The 27,972-nt window shown below is 36.9% G+C and overlaps 1 protein-coding gene across 1 annotated transcript in view; it reads left to right on the forward strand.

Annotated features, from left to right (window-relative positions):
- The window catches only part of CNBD1 (cyclic nucleotide binding domain containing 1), an 89,846-nt gene that overhangs the window by 12,748 nt on the left and 49,126 nt on the right, over window positions 1–27,972 (forward strand). The window contains exon 2 of the mRNA XM_086335859.1: window positions 13,797–13,864. Coding sequence (XP_086191985.1) covers window positions 13,797–13,864 — 68 coding nt within the window. The remainder of the gene's footprint in view (window positions 1–13,796; window positions 13,865–27,972) is intronic.

Consider the following 27,972-nt stretch of genomic DNA (forward strand, 5'->3'; position numbering starts at 1 on the left):
CACGCTGATTAATTATTATGGCCATCATATATATTTCCCAAGAAAGAGACAAGTTTAGGCCTCTCTGGACACAAGGAATAAAGAAAAGACAGTTTTTTAAATAAACATTTTCCCCCTGTTGAGGTAAAGTTGATATCCAAATTGATATCAGGATTTCAATTGCTGATAACTGGATTCTTTGCATTGCTGGAAAATACACTGTAATCCAAATTTAAGGTCTGATAACTGACAGAAAGATAGAATTCTTAGAAGATAAGATTACTTAGTCTGAACTCTTAACCCTCTTTTAAATACCTCTGGTTAACCCTGTGGTTTCAACTTCAGCTGCACATGGCTTTTTAAAAAATAATGATGCTTTGTTTCCAGCCCTGAAATTCTTATTTAATTAACTTTTTTTTAAAAAAGTATTATGAGCATTGGTTTTTAAAATGTTCCCTAGGTAATTCTTGAACAACAATTCTTTCTTATTGAAGAAGTCTCTGGAATGTAGCCTGGAGGACAGAATCATATAGGTTTTGGTTTATCTCTGTTTGAAACTGTTAATTTGTGAACTAGAGGGTACTTAGCACACAAAGGCTTGCGGTGAGGAAATAGGAAGGCCTCCATAACAAAAACTGCCTAAGTATCATCTTTGGGCACGGTTCCTAGCCAACTGGATAAAACTGAAATAAGTATATTAGGGGCAGGTTTTAAAGATAATCATAATAACATAAAACAAGGCTTTAAAGTCCCATATTCTTATTCTTCTCACAGTTAAATCAAATAGTTTATTCATTACCTAGAACAATGCCTCACAGAAGGCAGGCACTCCCTGAAGGGAAGCATTGTTTTTGATGACTATTATCACTATTATCATTATTATCTTCACTCCTCCTCCTCCTACTATTGAGAGTAAAAGAGTGAGTGTTTTCTAAGTAAACCCCGGACTATCTCAACCACAGTTTTGAAGTGTGTTTTCTTTGCTGCAGCACACAAGATTTGTGTTTTCACAGTTCCTTTAGATCCCTGGCCTTAGTCGCTTCAGTGTCTGACTCTGCGACCCCACACACTGTAGCCCACCAGGCTCCTCGGCCCATGGGATTCTCCAGGCAAGGATACTGGAGTGGACTGTCGTTTCCTCCTCCAGGGCAGCTGTCCTACTCGGGGATCAAAACCAAGTCTCCTGCATCGTAGCTGGATTCTTTACCGCTGAGCCACTGGGGAAGCACAGATGGCTTATTATTGCCTCAGACCAGATAACCGACGTTCTTAATCTTTGATTTTGTGAGAGACCTGAATGAGTCAGTAATTGCATGGTTTGTGTTCTGGAATGAGGCAAGGGAGACATCATGAGAATTACTCATGCTATGCATCTCTTGAACACTCCATCCTTGAGCTATGACAGCTTATTTGGCATGAAATGTGACTAACAATATCAATGGCAGAAGGAACGCCTGCATTTAATATTCTGGCCAATATGCCAGGGTCACTATTTCAGAGATTTTCAAACTATCTCCATTTTTATTGCGATTCACATTAGAAATATTACAATTACAGATATCTATTTTACCACTGAAAATTTAAGCTCTGGTAAACATCAAATATCTGATAACAGGTGTAATTAGGGAGATTAATCATCCAGTGACAATGCGAAATCTCTACCCATTTGCATCTTACTTTCAATATATTTAGGATTTCCTTGGTGGCTCAGACAGTAAAGCTTCTGTCTATAATGTGAGAGGCCTGGGTTCAATCCCTGGGTTGCGAAGATTCCCTGGAGAACGAATGGCAACCCACTCCAGTACTCTTGCTTTGAAAATCCCATGGACAGAGGAGCTTGGTGCAGGCTACTATCCATGGGGTCGCAAAGAGTTGGGCACGACTGAGTAACTTCACTTCACTTCAATATATTTCTTTGAGGACCTTGAAGTGGAGCTTTATTTGGGGATTCACCAAAATGACAAGATTATTTTGATACTTTGCATCATTTGGAGATATATCTTCTTTTAATTAAATAATTATATAATCAAGAGAGATTTTAAATGACCATTCACTTAATGACAGTATATAATCTAAGTTGTTGATGCCAACCTTTGTTCATGAATGGGGAATATTTCAAATATCTTATAAACATCTATAATGTGATATTATATTGATAAGTATAGATTGATAAAATATTCAGTGGCAAAATCTGCTATGAATTCAATAACAATTTAAGTGATTTTTGTATCAGAATAAATTTTAAATACATTAAAAATATTTTAAAAACATATTCATTCACTAATATATGGCTTATATGTGGGTTTACATGCCACTGGTAGCATCTTCTTGGTTGCAGACCCAGATTGAGAAACAGGGTATAAATCAGACATTTAAAATACCACAGAAGCCCTTTCTTGACCTTTCCCAGTCATGTAAAAAAAACCTATCTACATCCTCAAAGTAAATTACATTCTTGCTGGCAATTCTGTGAAGTTATGCGCATTTTTAAGTTTTGTATAAGAAAATACAGTGTATAGTTTAAGTTTATGGCCTCTTTTTGCTCATTATTTTATTTGTAAGATTCATCTATGTTGCTGTTTACATTAGTGTTTTGTTTGTTTCTATTGCTGAATGATATCCTCTTATCTGATTATACTATACTTTTTAACCAATTCTTTTGCTGATTGATATTGTTGAGTAAATTGGCATTGTTTATAATTTGGATTTGTTATGAGAAAATACTGCCATGAACATTTTGACATTCTAGTAAATGTCTTTTACTGAGTGTATTTCAGGTAGTTCTTTTTCTCAGAATTGAGTTTCTAGGTCATAGTTTATGCATATATTCAATTTTAGTAAGTACTGAAAAATGATATGTACACATTTCACTCTTCCTATCAGTCTATATGAATTCTCTTTACTTCCAATCCCTGCAAACTCCTTGTATTTTCTGTCTTTCTAGCAATTTGGATAGGAAGTTAACTCTTTATAGTTTCAATTTGTATTACCTTGAAGAATAAGGTTAAATAATGGTTAAAATATAATCATTTGTGATTTGGATATCCTTTTTGATATCCATTTGTTTGTTTGAATATTGAGTGGCCTATATTTTTATTCATTTGTAGATTTTTCAGTAAATTATATACATGAGTCAGATGTATATATTGCATGTATTTTCTCTCACTTGTTGGTTTCAATTTTCTCCTAGTGAATTTCTCGTAATACTTTCGTTAGATGAGAAGTTTTTCACTTCAGTGCCGTCCAGCTCATCATCTTCCCCCTATATAGTGATTTCTATATTCTTTCACTGAAGCTCACGTCTACCCCATATTCTTAAAGACAGTTGTCTACACTATCCTGTAGATATGTTCCTTTATTGTTTCACCTTTCCCCTTTAGTTCTCTTCAATACAATATGGTTTTCATTTTTTTGTTTGTATTTCATGGTTTGAATTCTTGGTAATTATCTTTTCAAATATTGCTTCCTCTGCCTTATCCATTTTTTTCGTGGGATTATGACTCTTGGCATATCAGACATATTCTGAAATTTTTTCTCTGAATTTTCTTTCCATGCTTAAAGCTAAGCATTTTCTTCTGAGCTATATCAATTCATTAATCCTCTGTGAATAAATCCATATTCATTAATCTTTTAATCTTCTCAATCCTACCTATCAAGTCTTTAATTTTTGTTTCTTATTGTTCTGTAACCACCTTTTTCTTTTTTATTAACAAAAACTGGCTATCTACTAAAATTCTCTATCCTAAAATGCATTTTCCATAAACCTGTAAATCAAAATTGTTGTAGCGTCCTTATAATTTTAACATCTAGATCATCTTCCTAAATCTCTATTTTTTATTTTCTTTTTTACTCTTTTTCTTTTTTTGTATGTATATTTATCTTGTATGGTGATAGCCTGGTAATATATGATTGAATCCTAATTATTGTGTACAAATATAGTAGGGTTAATTTTTATTTCTGAATGGTCTTATCTTTCCCATAGATATTTACTTTTGCATATTTCTGACTTATTTCCTGAATCTAGTATTGAAACTGAGCTAATTTAAAGCTGGGTTTCAGTTGTTTTTCGGGCTGGGCTATTTCAGATTTGCCCTTGTACACTGAGTGTAGCCTTCCAGGATCTGGCATATTAATCAGGCTTCTTAATTGGCCCTGAGCTTCCTTTCTCCCTTCCCTGCACTTGCAAGACTGCCAGAAGATTTACATAGCTTCTTAGCCTCATACACCAACCTCTAGTTATTTCTGAATCTCTAGGTTTCCTCGTGCTTAGGAATCAGCAAACATCAGGAAAGAAAAAATGGCACTGAGCTACAGTTTCATGTTCCATTCTCTCTGAGGTTTTTTTTTCCCTCAAATTTTGGTTGTCTTAGTAATTTTCTGATGCCTCCAAAGAGATTTAATGTGTTTTACCCAGCTTTTCCAGTTGTTCCTGTCAGTAGAGTTGGTCTGAAACAAACTAGTCCATCATACGCAAAAGCAAAGTCCCAAATATAATGTATTTTTGATAGGCCTGTTATGGTTTTTTCTACAAGAATCTGAAGAAAGAGCAGCTTTCCATTTACATGATATCACAACTGTCTAACTAAATAATATCAATTATTTTTACTTTTCTTCAAAGGCCTTGTTTCCAGTTAGCATTGTGCTTGCCAGGTACCTCCCTGATTTACTCCCGTTTTGAAATGTAGGAGCCCATGCTGACCATGAATTTTAGTGTAAGCCTTATTATTTTAGAAAATAACAGAATTTTAACTCCTACTACTATACTTGAGACTCCATTTAATTGAAACACTTTTCCGAATCCTTTCCAAGGGCTTTGGATACGTTTTCTATTCTGCTCCCACAGCTTTTATTATATGATTTTTCATGTTTTATTTTAATTATTTGTCTCTCCCTATCACTAGAGTATAGATCCCCTGGAGAAGGTCATGGCACCCCACTCCAGTATTCTTGCCTGGAGAATCTTACGGACAGGCTAAAGAACCTTATGGACAGGCGGGCTAAAGTCCATAGGGTTACACAGGACAGACATGACTGAAGGGACTTAGCAGGCACCACTACAGTATATGGCTATCCAAAGTCATAGCTATGCTTTTTTTATCCTTATTTCTGGCACACAATTGAGGATACATATTTTTAATGAATGAATGAATAACATAATTCCCTACATAATCATGTTCAACTTGCAATTCACTAAGAGTATCAACTCCTTCTATCTATAGTTAAGCTTAGACATTGCATAGGCAGGATTAGTTGAGTTACATATATATTCATCTCATTCACAAACATTTTTTAAAAAAGTCATTCTACAAAATTTTCACAGTGTGCTATTGCAAAAAGATGATTATCTATAACCAGCCAGCTAAGTTGTTCTTAAAAATATATTAATGAACACAGGGTAAATAATAAGCCCCCACCAGAAACTGAATTATTTAAATTTTATTTAGAATTTATTGACAATTTTTATCCTTCTCCTGAGATGTTATTTTTTATTTTAGGTTTTTTACATATATTTCTATAATAATTATAATATATTCATTATTGCTTTCTAAATTGCCACCAAGTTACATGCACTGAAACATTTCTGGTAAATTAGCTGAATTTTCCTCTTAAAAAACCATAGCAGTAAAGTGACAAATGCTATTGTAATGACTTTAGGTACTATTTTCTCATAAATACTAAGATGAGTGGCCTTGAAGTGAATAGCTTTAAATAATATTGCTGAAACAGAATGTGATTTTCTGACACAGATGGCTTTTACTGTATAGAGAAATACTTGACATAAATTTTTTTTTCTCTCTCTCATTATTGCAACTGATTAAAATTTTATGAGGATTACCTCAACATTCATTAGTCCTTTTGGGGCACAAGTCCAGCAAACTGCCCTTGCCCACTATTAATGATCAGAGGTAACTTCAACACCTTAGATTTATAAGACAATAAAGGTCAGGAAAAAAATTTAAATAACTTAGTCTGGTTTTTTTTTCAGATTAAATTGAGATATTTACCTCCTTCATTTTGTCCATTTTGACAAATTGGGGAATGACATTCACTTTTTAAATATACTGACTATTTTCTTATAACATCCCAATTCCTCTGATATATTATGTTATTTTATATGTGTTCCTTTTAAATATTAAAATTGGAATGAAGTGACATCTGCAAAGTATAAAAATAACAAAAGCAAAGCGGTTAATACTGGATCAACATATCACATCTGGCCAATGTCTGTGGCTAGCATTCTACTCTCAAATGTTAGACAAAAGAGTAACATGTGCCTAAAATGCACAAGTAATTTTTATTAAGACAGCTCTGTGCTCTGATGTTTTAACAATCATCTGCATGTTCTCTCTTCATATATTGTTTTCCAAGTTCATGAGAACCTAGATCTTTATGGTACAATTACCAAGAAAAATATGCATTTTCATAATATACTGCTGCTGCTAAGTCGCTTCAGTCACATGTGACTCTGTGCAACCCCATAGACGGCAGCCCACCAGTCTCTCCCATCCCTGGGATTCTCCAGGCAAGAATACTGGAGTGGGTTGCCATTTCCTTCTCTGTCAAAATATACTGCTGCTGCTGCTGCTGCTGCTAAGTTGCTTCAGTCGTGTGTGACTCTGTGCAACCCCATACACGGCAGCCTACCAGGCTCCTCTGTCCCTGGGATTCTCCAGGCAAGAACACTGGAGTGGGTTGCCATTTCCTTCTCCGTCATAATATACTAGGAGACATTATATTTTCTTATTTGTGTTTCTTGGTAGTTTATTTACCTGTATTTTGAAATAATTCAAGTTTAAATTCACCTGAAGGTTTGTTTTATTTTTAATAACTAGTGTCATTTTAAGTATTTACTTTGGTAGATTTTACTCTCTTATTTAATTATAACCCTTGAATTTTAATTGGTGAGCCTAAACAGCAACCCAAAGAGTCAGACCCAACTGAGTGACTGAACTTAACTGTCTGAAAGACCTATGAAAATTATCTTCCTTAAAAGTAATGGGAACAATATTGGCAAATTTATGAAGATAAAACTTTTTCAGTTTGCTGAAAATTGACCAAATGCTTATAGCGATCTGAGGAGCATTTATTTGAGTATTAATACAGCTGAATCTCAGTAAGACCAGTGAGCACGGTGGCCTTTTCCTTACAACCACGTGCCTTTTCAACTCTGCAATAGCCTTGAAAAGCAACAGCCGACCATCATGGTGAAACTGTAATCTCCAGAAAGGCAGAGCAGGTTGCTACTCCTTCAAAACTTCCTCCCCAGAGACCTGTCATTCTTTATCCTGTCCAGGGGTTCTCTGAAAGATTGTCTTTATGTGACATACTCAGCTCAGCAGCGAAACTGAAAGTTGCTCAACCCTGTTGATTCTTTGGGACCCCATGGACCATAGAGTTCATGGAATTCTCCAGGCCAGAATACTGGAGTGGGTAGCCGTTCCCTTCTCCAGGGGATCTTTCCAACCTAGGGATCAAACCCAGGTCTCCTGCATTGCAGGCAGATTCTTCACCAGCTGAGCCACCAGGGAAGGCCAAGAATGGAGTGGGTAGCCTATCCCTTCTCCAGGGGATCCTCCCCAGCCAGGAATTGAACCAGGGTCTCCTGTATTGCAGGCAGATTCTTTGCCAGCTGAGCTACCAGGGAAGCCCACAAAACCTCTTTTCCCAGGTGTTTTTTGAAAACTGTACGAGTTATTTAAACTGTTGTTTAACCTAGCAGCTGCTGAGGACAGTGGATAACATTTGGAGAAAACAGTAGGCTGAAACAGCTTCCAATTCATTTTACGAAGCAAAAACATGAGGTATTATACCTTGTATGAGGTATGATACCAAAAGCAGACAAAGATATCACAAGTTAAGACAATTATAGGCCAAAACCTTTAGGAATATAGATGCAAACTTCCTTAACAAAATACTGTCAAATTGAATCCTGCCCTTATAAAAAGAAATTATACACTATGACGAAGTAGAATTGTTCCTGGGAATGCTTGTTTATTCTGCATACAAATATCACTCAGTGTAATAACTAACAATGTAATGTTTGATTAATATACCATATTGACATGAATAAAGAACGAATATTACATTATTTCTTTGACAAAAAGAATGCTTAATAAAGTAGAAGTTGAAAGAAATTTTTATATCCTGAAAAAGATCACGCATTGGATAATTAGATAGAAAAAAAAAAAGAAGATGTCTATTTGGAATGGAGGAATTAACATCATCCTTAGGAATTAAAAAAAAAAAAAACACACAACTATCAGCCAATAAATCAGGTCAGCAGGATACAAGATTAATATACTGAAATTAACTACTTCTGTGCCCAAGCAATAAACAGTCCATGGGGTCACAAAGAGTTGGACACAACTGAGCGACTAAACTGAATATACCTGAAACAATCTGAAAATAAAATTAAGAAAATAAGTCCATGTGTAACAGTATCAAAAAGAACAAAACATTTAGGGATATATTTAAGAAACAGAGACGTTTGACTTGTGCACTGAAAACTACAAAGCATTACTGAAACAAAGAAAACTAAGTAAATTAAAAGGTGGCATGTGTTCATTTACTGGCAGACCTATTGCTGTTGAGATGGCAATACTCATCGAGTTGGTCTACAGGTTTGACATCAGTTCAGTTCAGTTCAGTTCAGTTGCGCAGTCATGTCCATCTCTTTGCGACCCCATGAATCGCAGCATGCCAGGCCTCCCTGTCCATCACCAACTCCCGGAATTAACCCAAACCCATGTTCATCGAGTCGGTGATGCCATCCAGCCATCTCATCCTCTGTCGTCCCCTTTTCCTCCTGCCCCCAATCCCTCCCAGCATCAGAGTTTTTTCCAATGAGTCAGCTCTTAGCATGATGTGGTCAAAGTACTGGAGTTTCATCTTTAGCATCAGTCCTTCTAAAGAACACCCAGGACTGATCTCCTTTAGAATGGACTGGTTGGATCTCCTTGCAGTCCAAGGGACTCTCAAGAGTCTTCTCCAACACCACAGTTCAAAACCATCAATTATTTGGCACTCAGCCTTCTTCACAGTCCAACTCTCACATCCATACATGACCACTGGAAAAACCATAACCTTGACTAGATGGACCTTTGTTGGCAAAGTAATGTCTCTGCTTTTGAATATGCTATCTAAGTTGGTCATAACTTTCCTTCCAAGGAGTAAGTGTCTTTTAATTTCATGGCTGCAATCATCATCTGCAGTGATTTTGGAGCCAAAAAAATAAATAAATAAATAAAGTCTGACACTGTTTCCACTGATTCTCCATCTATTTCCCATTAAGTGATGGGACCAGATGCCATGATCTTAGTTTTCTGAATGTTGAGCTTTAAACCGACTTTTTCACTCTCCATAATCCATATCAAATGTCAAGTTTTTTTTTCTTGCAGAAATTAGCAATCTGATTCTAAAATTAATATGGAAATTATGAAGAATTTAGAATAGTGTAAAGCATCTTGAAAAAGAACAGCTAAGTAGGCAAACTCACACTTCTGGATTTCAAAATGTACTACACAAGCTACAAACAGTCATGACTGCGTAGTACTAGCATACAGTAAATATTAGACTAATGGAATATAATTAAAAATCCAGAAATAAACCCACATAGATGGCACAGTGGTAAAGAATCTGCCTGCCAAGCAGGAGACATGAGTTCGATCCCTGAGTCGGGGAGATCCATTGGAATGGCAATCCATTCCAGTGTTCTTGCTAAGAAAATTCCATGGACAGAGGATCCTGGCAGGCTGCAGTTCATGGGATTCACAAAGAGTCGAATATGACTGAGCACACACACTAGGCTAGGCTATTTATGATTAACTGGTTTTCAACAATAGGGCTAAGACAATGTCAATGAATGGTGCTGGGAAAATGGATATCTACAGGCAAAAGAATAAATTTTGACCCCCCCCCCACCAACTATATGCAAAATTAAGTTAAAAATGCATCAAATACTGAAATATACCACCTGAATTTATAAAATTCTTAAGAGAGCTGAATCTTCATGACCTTGCATTAGGGAATGGTTCCTACATATAATACTTAAAGAACAAGAACAAGTTAACTTAATAACATTTTTTTTTAAAGACGAAATTTTGTGTGCATTAAAGTCACTATTAAGAAACTAAAAAGGCCATGCATGCATAAAATGGAAGATATGTGATTTGCAAATTGTATATCTGATTACAGTCTAGTAATATATATGCAGTATATATATACAGTAAGATATATGCAGAACTATTGAAATTCTACCAAAATAATCATAAACATTTAAAAAGTGAGAAAATTATTTTGAACGCATGTTTCCAAACTAGGGAAAATGTTAATTAGAAAATGTGATGTCACTTCCATTCACTAGAATGACAAAACAAAAATCACAGACAATAATAACTGTTAATGAGAATACGAAAAAATTAGAACCCTCATACATAGTTTGTGGGAATGTAAAATGGTGCGTTAGAAAACAGTTAACAGTTCTCCAAAAGTGAATCACTGAGCTTTCATGTGGCCCAGTAATATCACTTGTAGGCATATACTCAGAGGAGTTGAAAACATATGTCCACACAAAAACTTTTACATGAGTGTTCATAGCACCAAAGTAGAAACAGCCCAACTGTATTTATGAATGACTAAAGAAGCATGGTGCATCCGCACAATGGACTTTGCTTTTGTTCAGTAGTTAAGTCATGTCTGAATTTCTGCAGCCCCATGAACTGCAGAACACCAAGCTTCCTTGTCCTTCACCATCTACCTGAGTTTGCTCAAACTCCTGTCCACTGAATCAATCGGGTCATCCAACCATCTCATCCCCTTTTCTTTCTGCCCTAATGTTTCCCAGAATCAGGGTCTTTTCAAATGAGTTGGCTCTTGGCATCTGGTGGCCAAAGTATTGGAGATTCAGCTTCAACATTAGTCTTTCCAATGAATATTCAGGGTTGATTTTCCTTAGGAATGACTGGTTTGATCTCCTTGCAGTCCAGGGGACTCTCAAGAGTCTTCCCCAGCCTCACAGTTCAAAAGCATCAATTCTTTGGCATTAAGCTTTCTTTATGGTCAAACTCTCACATCCATACATGACTACTGGAAAAGCCATAGCTTTGACTCTACAGAACCTTTGTCAGCAAAGTGGTGTCTCTGCTTTCTAATAAACTGTCTAGATTATTAGTTGTCTAGGTTTAATAAGCTGTCTAGCTATCAGGAGCAAATGTCTTTTAATTTCATGGTTTCAGTCACCATCCATAGTGATTTTGCAGCCCAAGAAAATAAAGCTTGTCACTGTTTCCATTTTTTCACCATCTATTTGCCATGAAGTGATGGGACTGGATGCCATGATCTTAGTTTTTGGAATGTTGAGTTTTAAGCCAGCTTTTTCACTCTACTCTTTCACCCCCATTTAAAAGCTCTTTAGTTCCTCTTCACTTTCTATCACTAGAGTGATATCATCTGCATATCTGAGACTTCTGATGTTTCTCCCAGCAATCTTGATTCCAGCTTGTGATTCATCCAGCCTGGCATTTTGCATGATGTAATCTGTATATTAATTAAATAAGCAGGGTGATAATATACAGCATGTCATATTCCTTTTCCAATATCGAACCAGTCAGTTCTTCCATGACTGATCCTAACTGTTACTTCTTGAGTAGCATACAAATTTCTCAGGAGATGATAAGGTGGTCTAGTACTCCCCTCTCATTAAGGATTTCCCATAGTTTGCTGTGATCCACACAACCAAAGGATTTAGCATAGTCAATGAGCAGATGTTTTTCTGGAACTCCCTTGCTTTCACCATGATCCAACAAATGTTGGCAATTTAATCTCTGGTTCCTCTGCTTTTTTGAAATCCGTCTTGTACATCTGGAAGCTCTTAGTTCACATACTGCTGAAGTCTAGCTCAAAGAATTTTGAGCATAACCATACTAGCATGTGAAATGAGCCCAACTGTATAGTAGCTTGAACATTGGAATTTCCCTTCTTTGAGGTTGCAGCGAAAGCTGACCTTTATCCAGTCCTGTGACCACAGCTTAGTTTTCCAAACTTGCTGACATACTGAGTGCAGCACTTTAACAATTTCATCTTTAAGAGTTTAAGTGGCTCAGCTGGAATTCTGTCTCCTCCACTGGCTTTGTTCATAGCCAGAGTGTGTGTAGAGCTTCCTAAGGCCCCCCTTGACTTTACTCTCCAGGATGTCCAGCTGATGAGTGACCACAACATCCTGGTTATCTGGCTAATTAATACCTTTCTTGTATGGTTCTGTGTATTCTTGCCACCTCTTCTTAATCTGCTCTGGTTCTGTTAGGTCCTTACATTTCTGTTATTGTGCCTATCCTTGCATGAAACATTCTCTTGATATCTCCAGTTTTCTTGAAGAGATCCCTAGTCTTTCCCATTCTATTGTTTTCCTCTATTTCCTTTCATTGTTCATTCAAGAATCTCTTATCTCTCCTTGCTATTCTCTGAAACTCTGCATTCAGTTGGATTACCTTTCCCTTTCTCCTTTGCCTTTCATTTCTCTTCTTTCCTTAGCTATTTGTAAGGCCTCCCATGGCAACCACTTTTCCTTCCTTCATTTCTTTTTCTTTGGGATGATTTTGGTCACTGTCTCTTGTACAAGGTTATGAATCCCCATCCATAGCTATTTGGGCACTCTGTCTACCCGATCTAATCACTTGAATCTATTCATTCAATCTACTCTATTATCATAAGGAATTTGATTTAGGTCACGCCTGAATGGCCTAGTGGTTTTCCCTACTTTCTTCAGTTTAAATCTAGATTTTGCAATACGGAGCTCATGATCTGAGCCACAATCAGTTCCCAGTCTTGTTTTTGCTGACTGTATAGAGCCTCTCCAGAGTCCTATTGGCTGCATAGAACATAATCAATCTAATTTTGGTATTGATCATATAGTGATGTCCATGTGTAGAGTTGACTATTGGGTTGTTGAAAAAAGGAATTTGCTATGACCTGTGTATTCTCTTGACAAAACTCTGTTAGCCTTTGCCCTGTTTCATTTTGTATTCTAAGGCAAAACTTGCCTGTTATTCTGGGTATCTCTTGATTTCCTAGTTTTGCGTTCCAATCCCTTATGATGAAAAGGACATCTTTTTCTGTTAATTCTAGAAGGTCTTGAAGATCTTCATAGAACCCGTCACCTTCAGCTTCTTTGGCATTGGTGGTTGGAGCATAAACTTGGGTTACTGTGATGTTGAATGGTTTGCCTTGGAAATGAACTGAGATCATCCTGTTGTTTTTGAGCTTGTATACAAGTGCTGTGTTTTAGACACTTTACTTTGACTGTGAGGGCTACTCCATTTCTTCTAAGGGATTCTTGCCCACAGTACTGGGTGTAATTATGTATACTTCCCTTTTATTCTCAAATATGCCCCCATTTGGTTGATAAATTAGTTTGTATCACAAGACTTAAGAGCATAGTATCTTATATTAATAAGCATATGCTGGTATTTTTAGCCTCTGTCATGGAAAGTAATTCTGGAAAGGAATAAGGTAATAGCTTTGGTATGGGCAACTGATAATATCTGCCACTAATTAAGTACTACATAATTTCTAATTTTGAAATTAGACATTGTATAAATTAAATAATTCATACTAAAATTCTCTGTGATTATCTGGTTGTCTGTGAATGTGAATTTAAGAAGAATCCTCAGTGAGCCAAGCCAATTTTATTATCAGGGAAAAATCCAATTTTGTCTTTTTATTTCAAAATATTGATAAAGATATTTTTAGCTGCTTCTCCATTTTTGCTTTTCTATTTCTTTTCATGATATTCTAATATATTTTGTTTGGTTTTCCTGCAGCATTAGACCCAGTGACCAAGCAACTTATGCTTCAGACAGCTAAGCCAACTTTTGGTCATCTGTCAGATGTAAGTAAAATGTTCAAATAATAACACAAATTGCTGTTCATGATAATTAAATGTAAGCATTTATTATGTTTAAATATGCTTGGTTTTCTTGCTAATAAAAATGAGTTCATATTATCCACCACAGAAAATAATGGAATAGGATATTTGTAAAAGTTCTTACAATGATCCATTTACCTACTTATGTGTTTCAATGTTATGGTAATACTTCTATAATGTGCAGACTTACAACACACCACAAAGACATCTATGGCTTATCACAACAAAGTTTACCATGTAATCATTCTTACATAAAAAAAACTTCCCTATTTTTATTCTAGGAGCTTTATAGTTTCAGATCTTATGTTTAATTCTTTAATCCATTTTGAGTTGATTTTTGTATATAGTGTTTAAGATAAAGATCTAATTTCATTCTTTTTCATTTCTGCAGTGTAGGCACATAGATGAACTTTGGGGAGCTTATGCTAAATGATATAAACCAGTCACAGAAAGACAAATACTGCACAATTTTACTTACATGAAGTAACAAATTAGACTCGAGGGAGCAAAAATTAGAATTGTGGTTTCCATGGATTGGGGGAAGAGGTTAATAGGGAGTTGCTAACTCCCCATTCCAGGGTATCTTCCTGACCCAGGGATTGAACCCAAGTCTCCTGGGTTTCTTGCATTGCAGGCAGATTCTTTACCATCTGAGCACCAGGAAAGTCCCTAATTAATTGATATAAAATCTCAGTTTTGCAAGATGAATGTTCTAGAGGTCACCTGTACAACATTCTGCCTATAGACAATACTACAGTATTATATACTGAAAAATCTGTTAAGTATATAACACTTTTTCAGTGTGAGCATATTCTTTTCATGTAAATAAGATATAATTGCAATAAATGCAGCTTATACCAATCTCTATAAAACTTACATTTATAATGTATTATAGAATGCGTGTGTGTGCAAGCTCAGTCGTGTCTGACTTTTTCAGACTCCCATGGATGGTAGCATTCCAGGTTCCTCTGTCCATGGGGTTTTCCAGGCAAGAATACTGGAGCAGGTTATTTCCTCTTCCAAGGGATCTTCCTGACCCAAGGATGGAACCCACATTTCCTGCAGCTCCTGCATTGGTAGGCAGATTCTTTACCACAGAAACACCCAGGAAGCCCTTGTAGAATGCACAGAGGGTCATTATAAATTATACCATTTAGAATATTTTTTCTCTTTTTTTAAATTTATTTTAATTGGAGGATAATTTCTTTACAATATTTTGTTGGTTATACAAGAAAAGAAAAACATTGAACAAGTTTATGATATAATGAGAATATGGGGAAAAGTTTAAATCAATAACATTCTGGAGAGGTCTGAAGAAGGCTAGAATCCTGATGGCATTGTTCTACATAAAAGGAAGGGAGAACCCAAGGCCACATATCTGTAGTGAGTATTTGTGAGAATGGAAGATATGATGTGCGATTTGAGAAAATACTAGAAAAATCAAGGGAAAAGGAAGTAGACTGGCAATTTAACCAAATAAGAAGATTGAGGCCCAGAAATCCCTGAAGGAAGTTTTTAAAGACTAACTTGTTTATGGCTTCCCAGACACCACTGGTAAAGAATCCGCCTGAAAAAGCAGGAGATGCAAGAGACAAGGGTTTGATCCCTGGGTTGTACAGATACCCTTGAGTAGGAAATGACCACCTGCTCCAGGATCCTTGCCTGGAAAATTCCACAGAGGAGCCCATGTGGGCTACAGTCCATGGGGTCGCAAAGAGTCGGACACGACTGAGCACAGCACTCACACACAAACGTGTTTATGGAGTGGAGCTCAGAGCCAGACATCCCTTCCATCTCCCCACAAAATTCTTAGTGAATCCCTTTAACTCACTTATGTTTTGGTGTTTCCTTGTGGTTGAATTTGAACACACGTGGAGTATTCCTTTAGGACTAAAGAGTGGTGAGAATAGAAGCTCCCCAGAGAGAGCAACATGTGGGTTATTCTTTGAATACTCATCTGGGATTTCTGAATGAAGATGCTCTTCTCATCTATGTTTTGGATTAAATCATTGTGATAAAACTGACTTCACTATGGTTGCCAAATGATACACACCTTGATGGTAGTTGGCATATGACTGAGTAGAAGACAGACATTATGAGGTGAACATTGTGCAGTTTAATATGGAAAGATTCAAAGTGAAAGAAAGTCAAAGTGTTAGCCGCTCAGTCGTATCTGACTCTTTGCAACCCCATGGACTGTAGCCTCAGGTTCCTTTATACATGAAATTCTCCAGGCAAAATTACTGGAGTGAGTTGCCATTCACTTCTCCAGGGAAGCTTCCTGACCCAGGAACCGAACCCAGGTCTCCACATTGCAGGCAGATAAAGTGTTAAATACATGAACCATTCCATATATTTGAATGAGAGATTTAAGAAATGTCATTCTGAAGTTTTAAGCTAGTAATGGATATATAACTGAGCTACAACAGATAACCAAATCTTAAGATATTAAAGCATTTCCAGGATTATTATAAAATGTCCATGACAGATGTCACCTGTAGAGGTGAAATTCCCTAGAGAAAGTATGCTATTGGGTGATTTGGTCATCCATCAAGTATTAGAATGATTTGGTGAGGTTGAAAGCTGCCAGAAAATAGAGAAATGTATTGGGGGTGTAATGCCAGTGACATGAGAAAAATATTTTGATTTGTGGCTAGAATTTGCCACTGAAATGCTCAGAAGGAACAGGTTTAAAGTAGAGACATGAAAGAGATTACAAAATCATTTGTAAGACCAGTGCTAGGACTTACATAACGTGGATGTGTCTCTCTGTTTTTGGTGGCATTTATGATAAAGTGGAAAGTAGCTGGGGCTAAGATGAGAGGATTTTGATTCTAAATCAAAGAGACAAGAAATAAAATACCTTTACACATATTTTGAACACTAAAGAGACTTTGTAATAAGCCTTCTGAAATATGATGTGGAGAAAATACTGGGACTCCTCAGAAATAGTACTTTAAGAGCAATTTATAAATTAGCCTTCCTGGAAAGACCTTGAATTCATTAATAAAACAAACTTGCCCCTTTATATCTGTCTCTTAACTGTTTTAAAATAAAGAAGACTAAAGGTAGGAATTCCTGCCCTCAGTAAACAAAAAGAAATAGCCGACTTGAAACTTCAGTTGTCATTTTAAATTGGCCCATCTGCAGACCGCTAATATGTGTCTCATCTGCCTGAGATCATATGAGATGAAGAACAGGAAGAAGTTGGCTTCCCAAACTTGCCCTTGGCACTGGAATTGCCCACTAATTTGATTCTGGTCTGGTGGTTGTCCTACATAGAACTGGAAGGACCACCTGAGGCAGGAAAAACAGATTTTGGAAATAAAAGCAAAGAGCCTTCCAAGAGGCGAGGAAATAGAAACAACCATTCATTTTGGTTATTTTAAGGGTAGAAACCATAATCTTCTAGAGAAATTAAGCTCATGGAATGAGAGGGTTTGAAAGGAATGCTGAGATATCGGTGTGAGCAGCTTAGTCGCTCATTCGTGCCCAACCCTTTGTGGACACACCCGCCATGCAGGCTCCTCTGTCCATGGGATTTTGCAGGCAAGAACACTGGAGTGAGTTGCCATTTCTTCCACCAGGGGATCTTTCCGATTCAGGGATCAAACCTGCGTCTCCAGTGTCTCCTGCATTTTCAGGCGGATTCTTTACCACTGAGCCACCTGGGAAACCCAGGGATATCAGTATTAGGGGCTAAAGGTGTTTTTGGAAGGTGGGCTATAGCTCAGAGGATAAAAGGTGCTAAATAGATACGGATTGAACTTTTAAGTTCACCTCTAAACCTCTCCTTTTGTAGCAATAATAATTGCGTACTTCCTGACTTAAGAATACCTACTGACCCGTGCTGTGTGCTTAGCTGCTTGGTTGTGTCTGACGCTTTGCGATCCCAGGGGCTGCCGCCCGCCAGATTCCTCTGTCCATGGGATTCTCCAGGCAAGAATGCTGGAGTGGGTTGCCATTTCCTTCTCTAGGGGATCTTTTGAACCCAGGTCTCCAGCACTGCAGGTGGATTCTTTCCGTCTGAGCTACCAGGGAAGCCTGATCTCTGCTGACACAGGTAGAATTTTGCTTGACTGAGGGAGGGCTTCCCTGTGGCTCATATGGTAAAGAATCTGCCCCCAACGCAGAAGACCCAAGTTTGATCCCTGAGTTGGGAAGATCCCCTGGAGAAGGGAATGGCTACCTACTCCAGTATTCTTGCCTGGAGGATTCCATGGACGGAGGAGCCTGGCCGGCTACAGTCCACGGGGTCACAAAGAGCTGGACATAAGTGAGCAACTAACACTTTAACTTTACTTTTTTTCACTGACCTCTGTTGACACAGTGTAATTTTGCCTGACTTGACTGAGAGAGGGGTAAATCCAGACTCAGAAGAAGAGATTTCTCCACAGTTAAATCATCAGACTGGAATAGGAGACACCACCCCAAAAGAAGACATTGAGAAAGCTCTGGATTGGGACAGGAATTTAAGCAAATAGTCAATGGAGCCCTTGGTAATACCAAGGAAATCCTGGTGTTGTCTTCTCCTTGAGAAGATTTTGGGTGGGGGAATGCCCAGATATTTTTCTATAGGAAATAATACAAATGAGAAAGAAAAAGGTCTGTTATTCACCAGGGTGAGTGGATGTAGGAACGGCTGGAGAGGAGAGATGAACTGGCAGGAAAGGGCGACCCTGTGAGCAGAGATCGAGGCCATGCAACCTGGGATCTGAGTATAAAGGGGAAAGTGATGTGTCAGAGGAAAAAAAGCAGCAAAAGCAAAATGGATTAAGGAGTAAACCCTAAGTTGGAAGTACAGCCAAAGAAAGACTTAGAAGAAAATACACATTTATAAACAAACTAAGTTGGTTGCCGTTGCAGGTTTAAAGTGAAAGTTCTGTTTCCCCTCAAAAATCTTCAACTGCTTACTAACGATTTTTTTTTTTTTTCTTTTTTAACACTCAGTGTAAAAAGATGCCAGCTCTGACTTACACTTTAGTGGGGACAAGAACAGATGCTGCCTGCAAAGCCAGCCACATGTGTTAAACCATATAGCACAGAAAAATCAAACACACTTTATTTTCCAAATGTGCTAATAGCCATGCAAGTGTTCATTTTTAATTCTGTATGTGCCCCCGTGTTGTTTTATGATGATTCTAAAGCTGTTTCAAATTTTGCCTCCTTCAGGGGCATCTATACTTGTCCTTTGCACAAGCCAGAATTCTTTTGTTAACCAATTCTTGCAGAATCATATGAGCAGAATACATATCTGAGAAAAATACCTGTATCCTTTAAACATTTTTTCATGCTGATCAGCATTTTTCCACAGTCACAGAGTTTTATTGCCTCGTTTTTAATATAAAGCATCTTAGACACAGCTCAGTAGTATTTTTATCATTATTGAATTTTTCAACAAAGCCAAATTCTTATATGTATTACCACAAAGAGCCACCTTCAATATTCATTTTCGACCTTTCTCCCTGTTTATCTATTCAGACTATGTTTAATTCTCCTATGTTTACTTCTAAAAGCTCTATTGTTTTAATTTTCACAATTTATCTGAAGTTGGCTTTTGGGAATGGTATGAATTTAAGGCCAAGTTTCTTGTTTATGTTTTTTCTATGTGGATATTCAATTTTCTGAGTTCCATGTAATAAAAAGGCCATCCTTTATCCACTGAACTACATTGCCACCATTGATATGAATCAGGTGACTACATATGCATGAGTTTATTCATGTATTCTCTCTTTTTTAATATAGGCCCATTGACTATTCCTGTACCAGTGCCACAGTGGCTTAATTTTTGAGAATTACATATAAATTTGGGACTTTTTGCAGATTAAATCCTTCTACTTTGTTCTTCACGATTATCTTGTCAATTCACTTCATCTTTGAATTTCCTTTAAATTTTATAATAAAATTGACTTATTGAAATACACAAAATAACGTGTTGAGATATTGAGGTTTTCTATTTGTCCTCATTTTTCAGTAATTTTATTTTGATGTATCTATCTTATTTCTATTTATTCTCTTTCAGTGTTAGAGCTTTTTCAGTCTACAAGTTTATATCTTTAATTCGTTCTGGAAAATGCTCATCCAGGATTGTTTCAAATAATGATTCCACGTCATTCTTCTTCCTTTCCATCTCAGACTCTACTTAAATGTGCGTGAGAAAATTTTACTCTATATGTATTTTTTCTACGTATTTTCTATATTTATATTTCTTTTGGTCTCTGCTTCACCTTACTGGCTTTCAGCTGCTCTTCTTTCCAGTTCACTAATCCTATTTTCTATTCTTTAATGTGGGGTTTATCTGTTGCCATCTTAAATTCCAATGATGTAGATTCTAATTATCGGATGATAGCATATTTTTTCTTCCTTTTCGTTCACCTTTTTATACTATTTTCTTGAACACATTAGTCAAAGTTATTTTCTTTGACTATGATAAGAATATTTAACATAGATTTACCCTTTAAACAAATTTCTAAGTGCCTGTATTGCACTGTTATCTATAGACGCATCATATAATAGATCTCTACAGCTTATTTATCTTGCATAACCGGCACTTTTCACCTATTGAATAGCAATTCCACAGTCTACTCTCTATTTATATGAGTCTGGCTGTTTTAGATACTTCATATAAGGGCAATCATGTTGTATTTTTCCTTTTGTAAACTGGGTTATTTCGCTTAGCATAAGGTATTTCAGTTTATCCATGTTGTTGCATATGACAGAATTTTCTTCTTTTTTAAACTAGAATAATTTCCATATATATAAATATATACACATACACACACAGACATACCATATTTCTTTATCTAAATGTTGATGGACCTTTCGGTTGTATCTGTATCTTGACTATTTTGAGTAGTTCAAAAGCATGGGACTAAAGATATTAATCTGATGCCTTGATTTTAGCTTTTTTTGACTGCACATCCATAAGAAGCCCTGATGGATCATGCAGTAGTTCAGTTTTAATTATCGAGGAACCTCCATATCATTTTCCATAGTGGCGATACCAATTTACATTCCTACCTACTGTGTACAAGGGTTCTAATTTCTCCACATGTCCACCAACAGCTATCCTTTGTTGTTTTATAATAGCCATACTAACATGTGTGAAGTGAAACTCAGTGTGGTTCGAATTTGCATTTCTCTGACGGTTAATGATATTCAGCTCCTTCTCATGCACCTATCGGCCATATACATGTCTTCTTGAGAAATATTTAAGTTGCTTTCTCATTTTGTGTTTTGTTTTGTTTTTTGAACCAGAATACGTAGTAAACGACTAATTATTCCATCCCTAAAATATACTGGGTGCTACAACAGCAGGTTTCTCAGATTTGGGTATGGTCCCTTCCTCACGTCTCCGTCTGTGGTATACCATGCCAATGACCATTCGTCATTTAGCCTTGGCACTGGAGCTGTACTGTTTGCCACAGGTCCACTTCTCAAGGTGGTCAAATCACAGTGACATCATATTATGCATATCTCACTGAAACACTTTTCATTCCGTTTGTCATCTTATTTCTGTAGCCTAGTCCAAAAAACTATCTTTTTTCAACCTTTAAAAGAGCTAAAAATCTCTTCGTTATAAGCAAGGGCATTTATTTGGCCTATGATCTCTGTCATTGTTGTCTTCAGAAACAAATAGTAGTAATGCAACAGATTTCAAACCATATGTTAACAAATTTTCCTTTTGAAAAATTATGAACTTAATCATAGAGGATCTATAATTCAGAATATTAAAATTTCACTTTTTCTGAGTGTAAGTTGCCCTTAAAAGGTTGTGTAGAAAATGTTTATCTTATTGACTAAGAATTTACATATATGTGTGTGTCTAGTGTACTAACAAAATATTTCAATAAGATTGTGACGTATGTTTACCCATTTTTAAATCAGTTTATCTAGGGTTTTTTTGTTTGTTTGTTTGTTTTTTTGCTATTGAATTAAGAATGAGTTCCTAATATATTTTGGATATTAACCCCATATCAGATATATGAGCTAACTAGTATTTTCTCCCATTCTGTAGGACATCTTGGTGGCTCAGACAGTAAAGCGTCTGTCTACAATGCAGGAGACCAGGGTTCAAGCCCTGGTTCGGGAAGATCCCCTGGAGAAGGAAATGGCAATCCACTCCAGTACTATTGCCTGGAAAATCCCATGGACAGAGGAGCCTGGTAGGCTACAGTCTATGGGGTCGCAAAGAGTCAAACATAACTGAGCGACTTCACTTCGCTTCACTTCACTTCACTTCTTCCTAATATATTTTGGATATTAACCCCATATCAGATATATGAACTAACCAGTATTTTCTCCCATTCTGTAGGACATCTTTTAATTTTGTTGATTATTTCACTTGTTGCAAAGAAATTTTTGAATATCATGCTATCTCACTTGTCTGTTTTTGCTTTCATTGTTTGTGCTTTTGGTGTCATTTCAAAGAAACCATTGCCCAGACCAATGTCACATAACTTTTCTTATATTTTCTTCTAGAAATTATACAATTTCAAGTCTTATATTTAGTACATTTTGAATTGATTTTTTTTATGTATAGTGTAAAATAAGGGTCAAATTTCAGCATTTTGCATGAATATATTCAGTTTTCCCAATACCAGTTGGTGAAAAGGTGATCCTTTCCTTATTGAACATTCTTAGCCTCTCCTTGAATGTAAGTTGACCATATATGTGAGGTTTATTTCTGGGATCTCTGGTTCCACTGGTCTTTATATCTGCTTTTAGTCTAGAACCATACTATCTTAATTGCTGTAGCTTTGTAATTTGAAATCTGAAAATGTGATAAACACAGTTTTGCTCTTCTTTCTCAAGATTGCTTTGGCTATTTGGGGCCTTTGTGATTTCATATGAATTTTAGGATTGCTTTTCCTTTTTCTGTAAAAAATACCATTGGGATTCTGATAGAAATTGCACTCAGTCTGTAGATTAGTTATGGACATTTTAACATCGATTTTTCCGCTCCATGAACACACAGATATAATTTATTTTTTTATCAGTGTTTTATAGTTTTCAGTGTATAAGCATTTTAACACCTTGGTTAAGTTTATTCCTAAGTTTTCCTTTTTTTTTTTTTTTTTTTTTCAGTACCGTGGTAAATGAGATTATTTTCTTAATTTCTTTTTCACGTATCTTGTTGTTATTATTCAGAAATATAACTTATGTTCACTTTGTATCCTGCAACTTTAAAACTAGACAGAGTACTACAAGAAATGATAGCCCAATGTTCTTTGAGAGCATAGAATCAAAAGCCTCACAAAATACTAGCAAACCAAGTTTAGCAGCATATTGAAAGGATCATACATCTTGATCAAGTGATGCTTATTCCTAAATCAAAAGGATAGTTCAACATAAATCATTTAATGTGATACACCAAATGCACAGAATGATAGATAAAAATCACGTTCATATCAAAATATGGAGAAAAAGCATTTGATTAAACTTGCTAGTCTTTCATTATTAAAGCTCTCAACAAACTTAGTAGGAAAGCACATCAACATAATAAGTGACATATATGACAAGCTCAGGGAACTTCCCTGGTGGCTCAGTGGTGAAGAATCTGCCTGCGATGCAGAAGATGCAGGAGACCTGCCTGGGTTTGATCCCTGGGTCAAGAAGATCTCCTGGAGGAGGGCATGATAACCCACTCCAGTACTCTTGCCTGGAGAATTCCATGGAGAGAGTAGCCTGGCAGGATGCAGTCCATTGGGTCCACAGAGTTGGACATGACTGAAGCAACTTAGCATGCACGACAAGCTCACAGATAATCTCATACTCAACGTTGAAAAGCCAAAAGCATTTACTCTAAGATAAGGACCAAGGCAAGGATGCCCACCGTCACACCACTTTTATTCATTGTAGTATTGGAAAATCCAGCTGAGACAATTAGTCAAGAAAAAGAAATAGAGAGCATCCAAGTTGGAAAAGGAGAAGTAAAATTATCTGTTGATAGATGACATGAGCTCATATGTAGAAAATTCTAAAGAATCCATGAACACACTTACACACACAGACAAAATGGTCAAAGTTATTTTAAAGTACTAATCTCCTATGCTCTGCAGGAACAATAGTCAACCACAAAGTAATCCATTCTACCCAGAAGCAGAAGTTCTGCATATTTTTTTTTGCTAAAATCGTGAATCAAAACACTTTCACTGGGTTAATTTTTTTTCCATTAGCTTCTTTGGCTTGACCACTTTTCAGGGCTTCCCTGGTGGCTCAGTGGTAAAAGAATCAGCCTGCCGATGCAGGAGACATAAGTTTGATCCCTGAAGGAAATGGCAACCCACTTCAGTATTCTTATCTGGGAAATCCCACCTGATATGAAGAACTGACTCACTGGAAAAGATCCTGACGCTGCGAAATATTGAAGCCAAAGGAGACAGAGACAGCAGGGGATGAGATGGTTAGATGGCATTACCAACTCAGTGGATGTGAATTTGAGCAAACTCTGGGAGATAGTGGAGGGCAGAGGAGCCTGGAGTGCTACAGTCCATGGGTCACAAAGAGTCGGACACATCTTAGCAACTGAAAACCAACAACCACTTTCCTATGGTTTTCAATTTCCCAATGAGTGATTCAAATGCCTTTCAGCCCCTAACATCTGGAGTCATTCAAGTTGAGTCTCCCTTGTACCCAAGCATCTTCCCCTGCAGGAATACCTTTGTTGTTTAGCCACTAAGTCATGTCTGACTTTTTTATGACCCCACGGTCTAGAGCCCACCAGGTTCCTCTGTCCATGGGATTTCCCAGGCAAGAATACTAGATTAGGTTGCCATTTTCTACTACAGGGGACCTTCCAGACCCAGGGATTGAACATACCTCCCCTACATTGGCAGGTGGATTCTTTACCACTGCCCGACTAGGGAAGCAAGAATATCTTTACTTATGATAATTAACTTACCTATCCATTTTAAACATTTATATATTAAGATTGTGCCATTGCATGAAATAGAAATTCCTTTTCTCTAACTTTATTCTTTGTGGGAGGGCTAGACTTCAAGCAAGGCACTTAATGACCATGATTTGATAAATTAATAAATCCTATGGAGAACAAAGGAAGTCTGGTAGTTACATGAGAATAACTGACAGAATGCACAGAAAGATTTTTAAATATGCAAAGACTAGAGAGACGTTACTTTGAACTATAGTTGACTCACACTGGTTGAAAAAGAAGCAAAAGGAGCAGAGAGAATAAATAATAGCACTTAAAATATTGTGAGACCAATTCAATAGCAGACAAAACTAGTGAAGAATTTAACCATCCATCTAGTCAAGGCTATGGTTTTTCCTGTGGTCATGTATGGATGTGAGAGTTGGACTGTGAAGAAGGCTGAGGGCCAAAGAATTGATGCTTTTGAACTGTGGTGTTGGAGAAGACTCTTGAGAGTCCCTTGGACTGCAAGGAGATCCAACCAGTCCATTCTGAAGGAGATCAGCCCTGGGATTTCTTTGGAAGGAATGATGCTGAAGCTGAAACACCAGTACTTTGGCCACCTCATGCGAAGAGTTGACTCATTGGAAAAGACTCTGATGCTGGGAGGGATTGGGGGCAGGAGGAGAAGGGGACGACAGAGGATGAGATGGCTGGATGGCATCACTGACTCGATGGATGTGAGTCTGGGTGAACTCTGGGAGATGGTGATGGACAGGGAGGCCTGGTGTGCTGCGATTCACAGGGTCACAAAGAGTCGGACATGACTGAGCAACTGAACTGAACTGATAGAATATTACATTCAATGAAACATATTAAGAAGAGTAAAACTAGATATTTTGCAAAATGGAAAAATATAGTCAGAGACCCTTTGTAGCTGGTGAAAAGCCTTTCAGTTATCACTATCATGCTAAATCCAGGAGTTGGCGAGGGACAGGGAGGCCTGACATGCTGCAGTCCATGGGGTCGCAAAGAGTTGGACCCAACTGAGTGACTGAACTGAACTGAAATACAGTTTTTAGTAAAGCCAAGCAATGATATTTAATTTTTAAAGCTAAAAATCAAAAATTTCATTCTAGAAATGTAGAAAATGTAGTAAATGGAAAATTAAGACCTTTTTCTGTATTCAGCTCTTCCCTACTTCTTAGGTTCACTTGTCAGTAAATATACTTTCTGAAATATTCTGGAAATCTATGGAAACCTATATTTCTGTTGTACAAGAAGGGATTAATTAAATACTCTCTGGAAAAGACAGTCTTTAATGTTTGTTCTGATGTTTCCCCTTTTTAACCTGACTGAAAGTCCTTATTGACTGCAGAGCATTGTGCCCAGTGGTCCTGATCTCAGGGGCCCTTGGCCTGTGGTGGCGGGAAACAGGGCCCCAGTTCCTGGCTAGAGAGTGAAGCTGAGTTGCAGGAGTGAGAGCAGAATCCTAGCCACTAGACCAGTGGTTAGTGCCGAGGCTCTGGCCTCTCAGCTTTTCATATTTTCCAGCTTCTTTTTGTTATTTGACTAAGTGACCAGCTACAAATGGGCTGAACTTTAAAACTGAAGAAAGGAATTATTTTAGTTTTGTTCCTCCTATTTAATCTACTTCATTTAATCTACTTAGAACAAGTTGATGGTTCTCCACCTGGAATACAATAGGATTACCTATGGGAGTTTTTTGAGTAGTTATATTTATTCTCCTCCTATTCTGCAATTTCTAATTCAGGATTTTTGAAATGGATGTCAGACAACCTGCATTTGTAAAAATTTCATGAATGATTATATTACAACTCTCTTCAAGCTTGGAGACATTTACCTGGCACTAATCCACAAACATGTGTTTTTTATATTTTGCTGTTTAGTCCTGAAATTAAAAAACAAAAACAAAAACAAAAAAACCCTGCTTTTAAAAGACCGTTAGGTCAATCCAGGTTGTCTGTTCAAGTACGTGTGTTCATCATACGCATAATTAGCTTTAAAACAGATGATGGCATTGATTATCTTTTAGTTCCAGTAACTCTTAAAAGATTTGGTTTTGTACTGAATAAGAAAAAAATAAAATAATAACATTAGAAAAAGCTGACAGGAAACAGAACTTGGAAGTAATTGTCACTTATTCTCACTCACTTGAGAATCGGTGATTGAGAATTTCCTAAACAATACTCAATCCAGCTCTTTGCTTAGATCTGGCAACTTTTCAAACCGTCCTTTAGAAACAAACCAACAGACTTCAAAACTCTTCTACGTATTAAGCCACAAAGTATATAAACCCGGAGCAAACATAGCAAGTTGTTAAGTTTTACTTGAAAGTGATATGGGATCTCCTTTTATCTGTATGCCCGTATGTACGGATGAGCATTCACATGTGCACACAGGATAGCTCCTGAAGTAGCGTGAAATGCTAAGCCTCCTACTTTAGAAACACTGCAGTGGATTGCTGGGTTAAGCCACGTCGTCTGATAGTCGTGTCCACCCAAACTCGATTGCTTTGACTGCTGAATTGGGTTCTGTGTCATAGCACAGCTGAAGTTGAGAATGTTATTACTAGAAATGTCACGGCACTTCTGACATTACTGTGCTGTAAGGATGTAAGTGTGGGTGTAATTTCTAATATTCTTTTTAAGACACATGGGAAATGTTTTTCTGGCTACAGTGTCAGTGATAGGTCTTTTCCTGAATGAGTATATTGTTTTCATTTCAAGGATTCTGTGACCCATTAAATGAAATATTGATCCTTCTTTGTGTTGACTACTAGAAAGCTTCAAGCTAAATCTGTGTCCCATCTCCAGCAGATGCACGGAAACATTTGGTAAGTCTTCAGTGCACTCATCTTGCTTCTGACATCATCCTCCTTTCCTATCCTCATTTTCCCTCTGTCCCAATTTTCTCACTCTTGATTTATTTTATTTGCAGCGTTGAATATATTTTTTACAAGAAGACTGTTTTAAGATATCTCTTTTAACAGGAAAAGAAAACAAAGTGAGTTCAAGCTAATCATTATCACATGGTACCAACCACCTAATTTAAATAACTTTACCTTTAATCAATGTATATATATATACATACATTTGTGTATACATATATGTGGGTGTGTATATATATATACACACACATTATCTGGAGGAGGAAATGGCAATCTACTCCAGTATTC

This window comes from Bos grunniens, chromosome 14 (assembly GCF_055505025.1).
Source record: "Bos grunniens cultivar Pamir isolate PY7600 chromosome 14, Bosgru_T2T1.0, whole genome shotgun sequence".
Lineage (NCBI taxonomy): Eukaryota > Metazoa > Chordata > Mammalia > Artiodactyla > Bovidae > Bos > Bos grunniens.